A 14,796-nucleotide genomic window follows, 5' to 3' on the forward strand; every position below is an offset into this window, starting at 1 on the left:
GAAAATTTTCATTAAAATATTGAAGATGTTTTAAAGAGCCACACCAAAGAGTAGAGGGTTGATATTAAAATTTGGGTTTTGGAACTAAATGTGGAGAAAGTTCAAAGATCTGTTAATTAGTCTTAGCATTACACTAGAAAATGATATGGTGTGTTTTAAAGATGAATTTTGAGGAACATATTTCATCAATGGTGCAAAGAGATTTGAATTTGGGACATATCTCTATCCATTTGCATAGTTCTGTTAAGGTGAGCACATGGAATCTTAGTGTAAATTTCATTTTATTTCTTGTTTTAATGTAGGAAACGGAACTCTATATAATCTTTACCAGTAGTACTGAACAATTGTTATTTAAGATTTTATGGCTTCTCCTAATAATATTTTAGCCCTTCCTAGTAATTTTCCCCATTGACTGTATAAACAATTATGCTAATTAATCACTGTATAAAGAATTCTTTATGGTGCTCCTTTTTTTTATGAAGGATAAAAGTCATTCCTTACTCAATGAAGAGAGCAAAATGAGTACATCTTTTGTTTGACTTAATGTTGGTAAAAAGGATTCTTCACTCTATCAAGCTGAAGTGTACCTTTTACCCCCCAAAAAAAAAAATTAAATTAAATTAAATTAAATTGAAGTGTACCTATAATGGTTTAGAATTATAAGAGTATTATTCGGTAAAGTGTACCTATATAAAATGATGCCTCTTCTAAGGTTACATGGTAATTTTCAGTGGATTGTACCTATATAATTTTGCTCTGAATTGTAATAAGTTTTCATTATCTATAATCTTAGAGAGGCATGAGAATGAGCAATTGTAATCCTATTTTCCATTGATAGTGAAGCAGTGCAATTCTCATCTCACCATTGACGTAGGTAATCTTGTCAAACCATGTAAATCCTAGCATTTTTTTTTTTTTTTTTATGTGTGTGATTTCCAGTCTTTTTACATCATTTTAGGTTTTTCATTCTACACTTATGATCATTTTTCAAATGTAGGAATTTGAGAAATGCTACAGATAGTTGTAACATTTGCATAATCAATTATCTTTTTGTTGTCTTTTAATTTTGCACAATCTACATATATCATTCAATTTTCATTTGATCCATTACAAATCACTGTGTGAAGGTTCCTTTATACAAATTTGAGAACCTTTCTTCAGTGGTACATCAGTTGAATCATTGATCATAAAAAGGGGTACAATTATTCTTAATTTCATTTTATGAACTTGTTCCCAAGTTTTTTTTTTTTCATACCAAAAAAAAAAAAAAAAAAATCTGAGATATTTACCAAATATCGGGTCATTTAAATCTCAATGGAGTCGTTGTTTGTTGGGCTATTACAATCTATTTACCTTCAGTTGCATTGACTGAAACTTTATTAACATATCTGAATGTCACCTTATCTGAGGGGAAAGAAAAAATGATTTTAGCACAATTAAATATGAACTTGATAGTTATTATAAAAAAATCTGAAATTATGAATAGGACAATGTAGACTTCATCAATCCAGTACTATATTGGAAGCTTAAGCTGCCATTGGAAGTGTGAGATTCCATTTACATGATAATTGGTCGGTCCTATTGTGTGAAATTTGGTACATATGAGCCATACCCACAAGAATATCTATAGCAATTTATGAAGAGCAAGTAAACCTCTAAATTTGGAAACTCAAAATTTGAAGAATGAATAAATATCAAGAACCACTAAGCAATTGAAGGATGGAAACACAAATAAAAAAAAAAAAATCAGAGGTTCTAGGGGTTTGGAGAGCAAATAAGCCCAATGAGATGTTGAAATAAAAATTAAGACTTGTTTGTCCACTAATTGATTAATTGGATTTCAGTTAGTTATTTGCAAATTAAATCTTTTTATCATTTTTCTTATGACATCAAGAGAGTTAGTAGAGGGAAATATATAGCAAGTTACACATCGTATCGTTGATATACAAAATTGCAATAGAGCAATCTTACCGTTAGACCGAGGTCCACCTTCTTAATATCTATTTCACAATAAATTTTTTAACTATTGAATTAAGTTTGATGCACACACCAATATCAACAGGAGATAGTGTAGAAGCTCAAGGATGGCAGAAGCAGGAGGAAGAAGGTAATACTCAAGTGCAAGAATTGGATAAGAAGTGAAATGAAAATGACAGTGACAATGCACACCTCAGTTATTGGCACTAACTACCCATCAAACTAAATTCAGAATCATTAAAATTGACTGAACCAGTTCCTCAAAAAATGACTGCAAGGCTTGGATGAGATTTATAAATACCGTCGTCTTGTCAATGATTGATGGGTAGTTTTCAACCCTAAAATAGAGAATTACTGATGCTAATCTAGTTTTGAGACATTCTTGTGGGCCTACTTGGCCCACTGATTAAGACCTTGTGGTTGGCCACTTTTATAGATTATGGTAATATAAATTAAACATTTAAATATAAAAATTGTCTTTATCCAATTGAAATAAAGGTAAAGTAGAAAGGGTACCACTGACCCAAATTTTTTGAAAGTTAGGTCATGCTAATAATTGAACCCAGAGTTTTGAGGCTTAGGCTTATTGGCCAAAATCTATCAACAATCATGTAGCCTAGCTAACTTTCGTGTGGCCCATAAACTAGCACCCAAAAAAAATCCAACCTAGCTAACTTTCGTCATGGGTGGAAGCATTGATGTACAGTTGCACATGGACCGGGCCTAGCCTAGCAACTGCAAAAAATATGTTAACCTTTTGAGTAGGAATATGTTAACCTTTTGAGTAGGCCCAGCCCACAGTGGGTAGGTAGGCTCAGCCCACTGTAGTTCAAATTCAGCTTTAAAGTTTGTTTTGAGTTTTAATCTATGTGTTGTCTTTCTACGAAAAATAAAAAAACCCTATTTGTGATCTTGAATTTGAGGTCGTAAGCTCTATCAAAGATAGAAGCTTTGTCGGTTAGCTTCCTAGCCACATTTCAAATTTATGTCAAATTCTTGTGCTTATTCTTCTTCTTTTTCTTTAAAGTGCCATGCTTCACTATTTGTCATACGGTAATATATTGATGGAGTCATATGGTGGATAGCCATACGGAGCTGCTATGTATTTTGGGGGTCGTGGTTTTCCTATTGCACCGACATTATATTTTTTTTTTACCACCTAGATTTGAAAGAGAACTGCATGGACATTTTTTCTATCATTTAGATTTAAGAGAGAATCCCCACGTGCATTACTCTTTGAAAAGTAAATTTTATCATTAACTCCTGCTTTTTTTTTCTGAAGTACAAAATCAAAGAAAGATATATTCTCATGGTTGAAGGAAAGCTACATCCATCAAAAGATATATGCTAGAAAATTTAGATGGATGAGATAAGATGGTTTCAAGTTAAAAAAAAATTGTATGGGTTGAGGATGATGAGAGGAAAGATGAATAGTTCCATGACTAAGCTTCGAGCTTTGTTAGGTAAAACATGATCCACATACTCCAAAGATCTAGAAAAAAAAGATCAAAGATGATTTGCTTTATTAGTGTCTTTGAGTTTTGCACGTTTTTGGACAGTTCTGAGACAGATGTGACCATGGGCGGTGATGGGGCAATGCAAGTAAAAAAAATGGTGTAATTTCATCAATAACATTAAATATTATAATTTGACCGGTAGGACTTCTCAGAGCAGATGTTTGGTGGGTCTGATCTATAATTCATATATGTCCAAAATTCCATTCTTGGAACTTGGGAGTGGAAAATTAGAAAATTAGAAAATTAGAAAATTGTGTACCACAGAACCAGTTGAACCTATCTGGTTGGTAGTGGAAAAACAATTAATCAATTATTAGATTGGCTTATTAGCATTGCTACTGAGATTTGGATGAGAAAATCATGAGGATTTGATTACATAATCTCTTTTATGACATGATCTGAGTTCATCAATCCTAATCCTACCTACCAATCCGACCTTCATGAGAGAGAATCCATTGTCTAGTGTATAAGGAAGGCAAGTATAAGAAGTCTCAACTCTTCTCAGTATCAGAGAGTGTTTGAATCGAACAGAGATATGGCAGACCAATCTGCAACAGGAATCCCCACTGATCCCTACGACCAACTTAAACTCATCCGAAACCCAGATGGCACCATCACTCGAATCCCCCAAGTCCCCGACGCTCCTGCAACCGGCGACGCCCTCAGTTCTGACGTGCTCTCCAAAGATATCCCTCTCAATGTGGCAAACAACACCTTCGTCAGAATCTACCGCCCCAGAGATGCCACCAAGGGCTCCAATCTGCCACTCATAGTCTACTTCCACGGCGGCGGCTTCATCCTCTTTAGCGCCATTTCCGTTCAATTCCACGACCTATGCGTCCGTATGGCCAGAGACTTCAACGCCGTCATAATCTCCGTCGACTACCGCCTCGCTCCCGAACACCGCCTCCCGGCGGCATACGAGGACGCCATCGATTCAATCATGTGGGTCAAGAACCAGGCATCCAACGGGGAGCCATGGCTGAGAGACTACGTGGATTTCTCCAAATGCTTCCTCATGGGCAGCAGCGCCGGAGCGAACATGGTGTACCAAGCGGCGTTGCGGTTGGAGGAATCGGAATCAGATCTCAAACCAGTGAAGATTAGTGGGATGATACTGAATCAGCCTTTCTTCGGTGGGGTACAGAGGACGGAATCGGAGCTGAGAAAGATGGACGACCAGATAGTACCGCTGCCATCGACGGACTTGATGTGGGAGCTGTCGTTGCCCAGCGGCGCCGATCGGAATCACGAATACTGTAACCCTATGCTGAAGGGGTTGTCGGAATCGGAGATTAGAGCGTTGAAGAGGCAGAGGTGGTTGGTTTGCTACGGCGGGGAGGACCCGTTAATGGATCGGCAGAAGGAGTTTATGAAAATGTTAGAGGAGAGTGGAGTTGAGTTGGTGGTTCATTGTGAAGAAAAGGGTTTTCATGCTATGGAGGTCATTGAGCCCGATAAGGTTAAAGGTTTGTTCGATTGCATTAGGGACTTCGTCAATTCTCCCTCTTCGGAATAGTAGATTCGACTTCCCTCCGTGTCTGCTTCTTCAATGGTATGAACTCCATGGTTGTTTTCTTACCAAAAAACTCCATGGTTGCTTGGTTGGTCGGTCGTGCTCCTGCACTTATCAGTTCCAGAATCCAGATACCAGGGTTAAAAGTCTGAATATTTATGTTTTTTGATCTTTTTCATCCTTAATTATCATCTAGCGTGCTTCAGTACTTCATTGTTATATCGTCTTGGTTTCCAGTGGAAAAAAATATAAAAATTGTAATTTTTTTCTGCTTGGCATGTCCTCAACAAGATAAGATTCTTTTTTAATTTTAAAATTTATCTTGAAAATATTAAAAAAAAAAAATTTTGTTATCAAAAAAAATGTCAAAATCATAAAAAAATACCAAAAAAATACAAAATCTTTTCTTTTCCTATAATGGTAACCAAATATATACTTTTTTTTCTCATCATTTCAGTTGTTTTCTTCTCTTTCCTTTTTTTTTTTTTTTCCTTCCCTTTTCTTTTCTTCTCTTGGCTACCAAATATAGTCTTAATGAAAATAGAAATTCTACCCCTATTGATGTTTCTAGTAATATTCTAATTAGGGGTGTCAAAAAAGCCTCGTCAGCCCAAATCAACCCTAGCCCTCCCTAAGCTCGAACACGACCTGGGCTAAGATTTCGACCCATAGGGTGGATTAGGATTGAGAATTTTAGGCCCGATGCCAGGTTGGGCTGGGCCTGGGATGAGACCTCAACCCAACCCAACCCTGTATATTAAGTACATAATAATATAAATATGTTAATAATTATAAATAGGTAATTACAGAAATTTATAAAAAGTCTTTCGTTTTCCACTATCTACATTTATATGAATACTTTGGTCATTGACCTTCGCAATGCAGCAAAATTAAGCAACGAGGTAACTAATAGTACTGGTCTAGGCTGAATTGAGTTAAGCCCAACTCAATAAGGGTCCATCAAGGCTAGGGCTAAGCTAGATAGGGTTTGGGTTGAGTTAAGAGAACTTAGGGTTGGGCTGGGTGTCAACCAGGCCCATTGACACCCCTAATTCATATTGCCTACATGCTGGTGTAGATACCACATTGCCTTTAGGGAACCCTTTCCCAATTTTGTGCGTATGGTCGTTCATTACAAAGCTCGAGTGGCTGATTATTGAAGACCTTCCAAACGTGATTTTAAAAATTGGATCGAATTTGATACATCAAGATCATATGAATTGAATCAATATCAACCGAGTGATTGAAACCGATCAATTACTAATCCAATGTTAAAGTATAAAGATAAAATGGCAGAGAGACTGTCGTGGCTTGAACTTGACGAAGACGAAGAAGATGTGAGAATCGTTCTCTGCTCGAATCACCCAGATGAGCGTGACGGCTTTCAACAAGGATTGCATGGGGCAATGGAGCCATGGGGCATGGAGGTGAGATTTGTAAAGCTAGGGGCATGGATAATCTATGATAAATATTGGAGATTTTAAAATTTGGATTAAGTTCATCAACAATCTATGTGGACTTGGGAGTCGTTTTCAATCTTAATGGCTATTTATAATATATGTTGTCATGTCGTTTTGAATCTTAATGACAACTTATAATATGTTATCATTCTCTCTCTTTTATTAGTGTTCTCTTGATTGATAAACAAATGTATTGTTTGATAACGTTCTATTTATGTGTTTTCTTGTTCTTAGAAACGGAGAAATAACCTAAAAAGTGTTTTATAAAGTTGTTCCATTTTACCCGTTTCTAGAAACAGAAATCAAAATTTATACCTATTTATAATTTTAGAAACGACTATGACGAAACAAGTCCGTTTGAGAGGAAAAAAAAGGTTGTTATACCCAATAAATCTCTTAACTAATTAAACTTAAAAAGAGGCAATCGAACCCTCTCTCCCTTTTGGACATCCGATGATACTATTGGGTTTTTTAGTGACATTATGTCTACAAAAAAGGTTTCGAGAAACAGATTTATCAAATACCAAAAAATCTATTTTTATTTCTAAAGACATGAAAAATCATTTCTGTTGTTTCTAGATACAGAAACAACATAAACTTTATCAAAATGTGCCAAAGTTTACTCTTGTTGAAAAAACTATCAGCTTCAACTTATTGCTCTTGAAAAAAAAAAATAACTGATTGCTCTTATAAGGGTATTGGCATGCAATTTCTGCTTAAAATACGAATGTCAAGAGATCAAAGGATTGATGAATTGTCATAGTTGGTCAACTTTGAATGTCTAGGCACCTTTGTGTCTATTTCTCTCCTCATCATTTGAAATGACCTTGTTGCCTTTCAATCTATGATGCCATTTGTCTCTTCTCATTAGTGTGTTCCTCTAAGATGCTTGCTTAGAGATCCCTTCCCAAAAATACATCACTAAGAAAATAATAAAATGATAAAATGTACGTACATGTAAATATTTTAGGGTCTAACATAAGCAAATATATTTATATAGTATAAATATTGGGTCAAAAAGATAAAATATAACATAAATGGTACTAATTGAATATCATTTCTTTTTTAGATATTTGGCGAAAGGATTATAGGACAATCTACATCACCATAGAACCTATGAACTCACACTTAGTTTTGTAATATGGAAGGATGATGTGATAATTATTCAAAAGATGATTTAGATTATCCACATGTCAATTATCATAGACAAATTCATTCCTAAATTCTTTTATACTGATAATCTCTTTTGTATTTTTATAAGTCTATTTCTATTCATTTTTTTTTTTATATACATATTTTTATCAATTTTTCAGAACTTTATTTCAGCATTTGGCCGACTCTGTCAGACTTTCAGTCTGAAAATGGGAATGGAGGATCTTAGGTTGAATCTAAGTATATATCCACAAACTTTTATGCTCTTCCCCCTCCCCTTTCCACCAGCTCCATCTACTATTTCAGGGCCATATAAGAAAGCTTCAATAAACGTAACCTCTCAAATATAGAAATATACCCATGTTTGGCTTATGAGACTCAATTAACCAAACCCGTCGGTAAAAATGGAGGGCCGGTTAGATCCAACCAAAACCAACCCGGCCCGACTGGTATGAGACTAAAAGGCTAAAATTGGTAAAATGATCATCCTCAGGTGGGTCTACAGTACATACGCATTTTTTGGGAGTAGCGGTTTTTTAACGGAATGGTCAATTCTGTGAGAGGGACGGTTAGGCAGTCTCTTTTATTCTCATCCAATGAAGAAGCATCTTCTCTTTTTTCTTTGGATGAGAAAGTGAGTGACAGTGCGAGCTAGGCGAGAACGCATAAGACGCTCATCCTGATATTACTGTTGCCGTAGCCCGCCTCCGTCGCTGACGCCGTAAATTCTTGGCTACTAATTATATACGTACAAATATACGGATAAACTAGAAGTCATTATTACCGTATTACAGATCAGAGATTCCTCCTCCATTCGCCCCAGAAGGAGACCTAGTAGAGAGACTTGAGATTTGAGAGTGATCATCTCTCTCTCTCTCTCACACACACACAAAGAAATGGCGACGGCGCAGGAAAATCGCACCCACGCAAACACAGAATCAGATAGTCTGGAGTCTCTCGGCGGAGTGGAGCCGTTACAACAAGACGAGCAGCCTCATGCTGGGGCCCACATCAATCCTTACGAACACATGAAATTCCAACTCAACCCTGACAACACTATCACGCGGTTGTCGGAGCTCCCCACCCTTGCAGCATCGGTTGACGATCCGTTGGGGGACACAAGAGGCATTTTGAGCAAAGACGTGACCTTCAACAAAGAAAAGAAAACCTGGGCTCGTATCCTCCGCCCCAAACCGTCCGACCTCGAGCCCGGCGAGCGCCTCCCTCTCGTCATATACTTCCACGGCGGTGGTTTCACAACTTTCACCGCCGGCACCGTCTTCTGCAACAATCTCTGCGAGCGCGCCGCTCGATTAGTCCCATGCATTTTTGTCTCCGTGAGCTACCGTCTTGCACCGGAACATCGTCTCCCGGCGGCTTACGAAGACGCAGATGATGCGTTGATGTGGTTGAAGGAACAGGCGTTGGACACAGAGAACGGCGAGCCTTGGCTTAGGGAGCTCGCTGACTTCTCCCGGATTCTGCTCTGTGGCTGGAACAGTGGAGCCAACGTGGCATTCCACGCGAGATTGAGGGCGTTGGATCTGGATCTTGGTCCACTGAAAATCCTCGGAGTCATGATGACTCAGCCTCTGTTCGGTGGGATGGAAAGGACCCAATCCGATTACAAATACGCCGACGATCAGATGCTGCCGTTGACGGTGAATGACCTGATATGGGAACTGGCCTTACCCGTCGGAGCTAACAGGGACCATGAGTACTGCAACCCATGGGGTAGCCCCGGCATCATTCAGAAGCTTCGGAATATGGGGAAGGTTCTGGTGAGAGGGTATGGAGGGGATATCACCATTGATCGACAGAGAGCCCTGGTGGAGTTGCTGGTGAAGAATGGGGTTCAGGTCGTGGCTCACTTCGATGATATAGGCTTCCATGGTATCGACCTCATCGATTCCCGAAGGGCTGTGGCTACCCTCAATTACTTGAAGGATTTCATTAATTCTACTTCATCCAAGCCCAAGCCAAATAGGCCTCTCACCCACTGCCACTCCCACTCTCGCTCTCACTCCCAATCCCACTCGTCCCCCGTGCCATACCCCTCCAAGTAAGTCTCTCACGACGGCCATGGCCGGAGAGGTTTCCGATGATTGTCTTTCAACTTGAGTTGATCAATTTCTTCTTCGCGTCCTATACTGCCCTCTTGGCTTCCTTCTACTTGAGCTCATCACTATCTGATTGTATTGCAATTGGTATATCACATCATCATCTGTGATTTCTTAATTTTCTCTGATGGGGTAGCTGTTGTGATGGAATGTCATGTTTTAAGTTATAGATTTCCCTTGTATTTGTTTTCCTCGGCTTGAATGGTTGACAATAGCCATCAAGGCCATCACCATTCACCAGTGTTGTATGTTCAAATCATCTCATGTGCTATGTATAAAGGGTGTATCTGGTGCACGAGGCTCCTGCATGTGCGAGATCTGAAGATGAGAACTACATAACTTTACCAATGTCGAGAGCTTCTTTCTACTAGTTGGCTACCAAGTCGCCACATTTGTATCTCATGTACTATGTATTATTGCTCTTCAACAAATGAAAGATTTATACTTCAATCCTACCTTATTTCATGAATAATTGATACAACAAATCAAATGAAATACATCAATATATTTTTTATAATAATATATGTCATAGGGAGGATGATTTTGCATCCATTACAAAAAAGATTCGGAGTGGGGTTGATATGATCTAGGTTCTCTTGCTTTATAATTAAGCTAGTTTATAGAGTTGAGTTCTACCAAAGTTCCTATCATGATCTGAATTACCTGAGCCGGTCAACAATTCAGATCTCCCAAATTTTATAATTATTTCAGCTTGAATCGCATGGTCGTTGAAATCATTTTCTCTCAACGTTTTAAAGAATTTAAATTAAATAATAAAATCATAATTGAATGTTAAATTTGGGCAAGTGTTATGAGAGTGGCACCTTTGTTTGTGGCATAGGGACCTCTTTCGAATAGAATACTTTGTCCCATATTTTATCCTTAATTGTGTGAAAAAATTGCATATTTTGGCTCTTTTTGAATGGTATAAATATAGAAAATTATGTCAAATAAATAAATAAAATCTAATCATTGAAAAAATTGCAATTATTAGCTTATCACCCCATAATTGCATGCTCTTATTATAATTCTTATTGAAACGATACCTCTCTCCTCTTCTCTTTGGAAAATTTCCCTACGCGCCTCCCATTGATTGGACACTAGTTTTATTAAAGCCAGTGGCATATCTAACATCTTCCCTCATTATTAGTTTATTACTACAATTTTTACGTATTTTCTTTTATTTTTTTTCAATTTTTATTGAAAATTAAAATTTATATTTTCTAATTTTTTGAAATATTCTTTACAATTCCTAAGCTAATGCAATAATGCACTGGTTTGAAAAGGAATCGCACAATTTAACCTATTTATCTCAATCTGGATCACAAGATGATTTTTTTGGATGAAAAAGAAAAATCAAATTAAACCAGAAAACTTAAGTACATCAATGTTCGAATATTAATGTTAAATAAATTATTCATAGCCCTATAAGCCAGACAGACCATAAAGAGTACGACAAGGTGTTTATTAAAATCAATACACTCACCTAAGTTCTTCTTGATGTAGTCATATACTTCATATATCAATGGGGTTGGTAGCCTATTGGTGAAAATACCCTCAATCCATCACCGCTCGAGTCGACTGATTGTGGGTTTGAGTTTTGACATGCCCATTATTGTCCATTAATCCTACAAAAGCATCGCTTACCATACGGGGACTTGTCCTAGGGATCAGATATCAACATGGATTGACATTAAAATGTCTGCATCAGACAATTTTGCCCTTAATTTTCCTTAAACACTGAGTATTTTTAGACAAATTTACCCCAAGTTTATACTTTAAGACTGATACAGTATTGATCAATACCGGTACGAATTGCCACCGATCCCATACCTAGTCAATCCCATACCGATGTCACGGTACATACAAAGGAACTGTGTTTAGACGTTTTCCTACGCCAGCTTTTGTATTTTGTAGACACGAGAGACACACTCATTATTCTACTAAAAAAAAAGAGACTCATTATGCTTAATGACTACTAAGCAATGGTTATTAGTTGTGGCGTGCTTGCCAATGGACTCATAGCTACCCTCTCCATTAATGTATTTTGTAAACTCGACTAAAGTAATAATATTCTTTGCATTTGGGCAACCTCAAAGCAAAGAAATAGGCTTTTCGACCTCCCTGAAGCGAACGGAATTTCGCTGCAACCCAGGTTTCGGCTTCTTAGCTGCAACCCTGGCAGCGCCTCATAGATTCACATTTATATGAAATTTTAACATATTTTAACCAAAATTTAACATGACATAAGAATTTTGAGTCCACCATCAATCAAGGAAAGACTTTCTATTTTATCCTTTTACTTTGAAAAAAAATAAATTAAGCAAACTTTGGGAACAAGTTCTTTTTCGGTAGGCAGCTTTGACTCAGGTAATAGTAGCAGCCCTATTTGTTTTATGTACTATTATTTAGATTTCAGTGAAGTAACTCATGTGACAAGTATATCTATAATTTTGCAACCCAGGTTGCAGTGAAATTTTGTTCCCCTGAAGCTTCAACTCTTGGAACAAAATTTCGTTATAACCCGTACATGGCAGCACCTCATAGATCCATGTTTATATGAAATTTTAATATATTTTCACCAAAATTTAACAGGACATTAAAATTTTGAGTCCATCGTCAATCAAGGAAAGACTTCCTATTTTACCTTTTTACTTTGAGAAAAAAAAATAAAATAATAAAGCAAACTTTAGGAACAAGTTATTATCCTGTAGGCTTCTTCTTTGACTCAGTTAATAGTAGCAGCCCTATATGTTTCATGTACTATTATTTAGATTTCGGTGAAGTAACTCATGTGACAAGCATATATATAATTTTGCTTCCTTTTGATGTCAAAAGATAAAGCAAACCATATGAGAAGACACCGGTGAATATTGCCAAATCGACGTTTGTTATCTCCACAAACCTTACTAGTAACCTTGTATGCTTGAAAAGCCTATTCGACAATCTCGTGCTGAAAGAGGTGGTAAGAGATGTTTTTGAGGCAGTTGCTATACCTAATATGGCTGACTTGATTCCATTCTTAAAAAAACTTAATCCACAAGGTCTAAAGAAGAGTGTCCAAGGATGCAAAGAAATTGGATAACTTTTTCAAGAAATTGATTGATGAAAGATTATGAGAGAAAAAAATAAAACGAATAAAAATAAATCAAAAGAAGAAGAAGCCGCCTACTGGAGAAAGAACTTGTTCCCAGCTTTATTTATTTATTTATTCATTTTCCTCAAAACAAAAAGATATAATTGAAAGTCTGTCCTTGATTGATGGTGGATTCAAAATTCTAAGTCCTGTTAAATTTTAGTTAAAATATCATAAAAATTTAAATAAACGTGCATCTATGATGTACTGCCACTTACGGGCAACCAGGGTAACAGCGAAATTTTGTTCTACACTTGAACCCTTTTAACCTTAAATACCAGTTGCGGAGAGGATAGCCTCAAAGCTTCCCACAAGAGAGAGAGAGAGCGAGGACATGGCAGAGTGTAATGTCGACCCTTATGAATTTTTGCAGATTGAGGTCAACCCGGACGGCACCCTCACTCGCCACCGACACTTCCCCACCGCCGACGAAGAACCCCCTGATTCAGCCGTGTTCACCAAAGACGTACCACTCAGCTCCACCAAGAACACCTGGCTTCGCATCTACCGACCCAAGCAACTTCCACCCTCCACTCCCAAACTCCCCATAATAATCTACTATCACGGCGGCGGCTTCATCTTCGTCAGCGCATCCTGTTCCATCGCCCACAACTTCTGCTCCAAGATGTCTGCCCAGTTACCCGCCGTTGTCGTCTCCGTCGAATACCGCCTCGCTCCCGAACACCGTCTCCCCGCCGCCTACGAAGACGCCGTCGAAGCCATCCATTGGTTGAAAAATGAGAGTCAATTACAAGCAGCGGTGGCGGATCATGATCTGTCACGGTGCTTCCTCATGGGTGACAGCGCAGGTGGTAATATTGCTTACCACGCCGGCTTACGTGCCACAAAGACAGAGCCCTTGAAGATCGTCGGGGTTATCTTGCACGAGCCGTTCTTTGGTGGGTTGGAGAGGACGGGATCGGAGCTGAGATTGGTCAACGATCAGGTGTTGCCGTTGTCGGGAACCGATCTGTGTTGGGAGTTGTCGTTGCCACATGGGTCCAATCGTGACCATTGGTACTGCAATCCGATGATGGTGGATGAGAATACAGAGGAAGGGAGAGGTGTTGGGTTGTTCGGGAGGTGTTTGGTGACGGGTTGGGAAGGGGATCCGTTGATCGATAGGCAGAGAATTTTGGTGAAGATGTTGGAGGGGAAGGGGGTTGATGTGGTGGCTCGATTCCGGGAGGGTGGGTCCCATGGACGGGAGGCCTTTGATCCCAACGAGGCTCAGGTCCTGCTTACGGTGATTTCCGATTTCATTGTATCTTCTTCCTCATCTTAGGCTTCTTATCGCCATCGGCGTTACTGGTTTCTTACCGGTTCACGTTGACTTTTACGTTTGTTTGCTTTTTTTGGGAAATGAGGGGGTTGTAGTTTGCTTGTATGGTCGTTACAATAATTGTGGACCTCTATATAATTTCTTGGGTCAATTCATCAATACGAACAAACTTTTCAGGATGGGATGTAGTTGAGAAAATTATATGCAGTCGCATTGAGTGGCTGGGAGCCCTTGGGACCCATGCCCAAATGCTTTTACTTGTTCAATGTTCATTGCACCCCATCACTTGTTGCAGAGAATGTGGACTTAGGACGTAGTAGCCAAATACTAACATACTGGAATGACCACGAAACATAAGACACATGAGCGCATTATTCCTGGAGGCACACCTACACCTCATGGAGGGGGTGTTTATGGTGATTTCCGATTTCATTGTATATTCTTCCTCTTAGTTTTTTTTAGCGCCATCAACATTACCGGTTTCTTCCTAGTTCACGTTGACTTTTAGGTTTGTATATTTTTTTGTTTTTTGGAGAGAGAAGGGTAGGGGGGGGAGGTGTGGTTATAGTTTGCTTGTGTAGTCGTTCAATTTTCATTATTTTAACTAAAATCATAACCGTATCATTTACTAAACAG

At 38.3% G+C, this 14,796-nt stretch overlaps 3 protein-coding genes across 3 annotated transcripts; all 3 read left to right on the forward strand.

The window, feature by feature from the left end:
* The first annotated feature begins 3,816 nt into the window (after positions 1–3,816).
* On the forward strand, positions 3,817–5,279 carry LOC122065920 (probable carboxylesterase 8). Its single transcript, XM_042629742.1, has one exon. The coding sequence runs from the start codon at positions 4,030–4,032 to the stop codon at positions 5,011–5,013; it is 984 nt and encodes a 327-aa protein (XP_042485676.1). The 5' UTR covers positions 3,817–4,029; the 3' UTR covers positions 5,014–5,279.
* Positions 5,280–8,518: 3,239 nt separating this feature from the next.
* LOC122065931 (probable carboxylesterase 9) lies at positions 8,519–9,688 on the forward strand. The gene has a single exon (XM_042629758.1). The coding sequence runs from the start codon at positions 8,519–8,521 to the stop codon at positions 9,686–9,688; it is 1,170 nt and encodes a 389-aa protein (XP_042485692.1).
* Positions 9,689–13,130: 3,442 nt separating this feature from the next.
* On the forward strand, positions 13,131–14,339 carry LOC122065925 (probable carboxylesterase 8). Its single transcript, XM_042629749.1, has one exon. The coding sequence runs from the start codon at positions 13,213–13,215 to the stop codon at positions 14,161–14,163; it is 951 nt and encodes a 316-aa protein (XP_042485683.1). The 5' UTR covers positions 13,131–13,212; the 3' UTR covers positions 14,164–14,339.
* The last annotated feature ends 457 nt before the right edge of the window (positions 14,340–14,796 follow it).

This window comes from Macadamia integrifolia, unplaced genomic scaffold, assembly GCF_013358625.1.
Source record: "Macadamia integrifolia cultivar HAES 741 unplaced genomic scaffold, SCU_Mint_v3 scaffold2154, whole genome shotgun sequence".
Taxonomy (NCBI): domain Eukaryota; kingdom Viridiplantae; phylum Streptophyta; class Magnoliopsida; order Proteales; family Proteaceae; genus Macadamia; species Macadamia integrifolia.

Bases quoted from the DNA above. Each gene is read 5' to 3' on its own strand.
- LOC122065920 (XM_042629742.1), top strand. From the start codon at position 4,030: ATGGCAGACCAATCTGCAACAGGAATCCCCACTGATCCCTACGACCAA.
- LOC122065925 (XM_042629749.1), top strand. From the start codon at position 13,213: ATGGCAGAGTGTAATGTCGACCCTTATGAATTTTTGCAGATTGAGGTC.
- LOC122065931 (XM_042629758.1), top strand. From the start codon at position 8,519: ATGGCGACGGCGCAGGAAAATCGCACCCACGCAAACACAGAATCAGAT.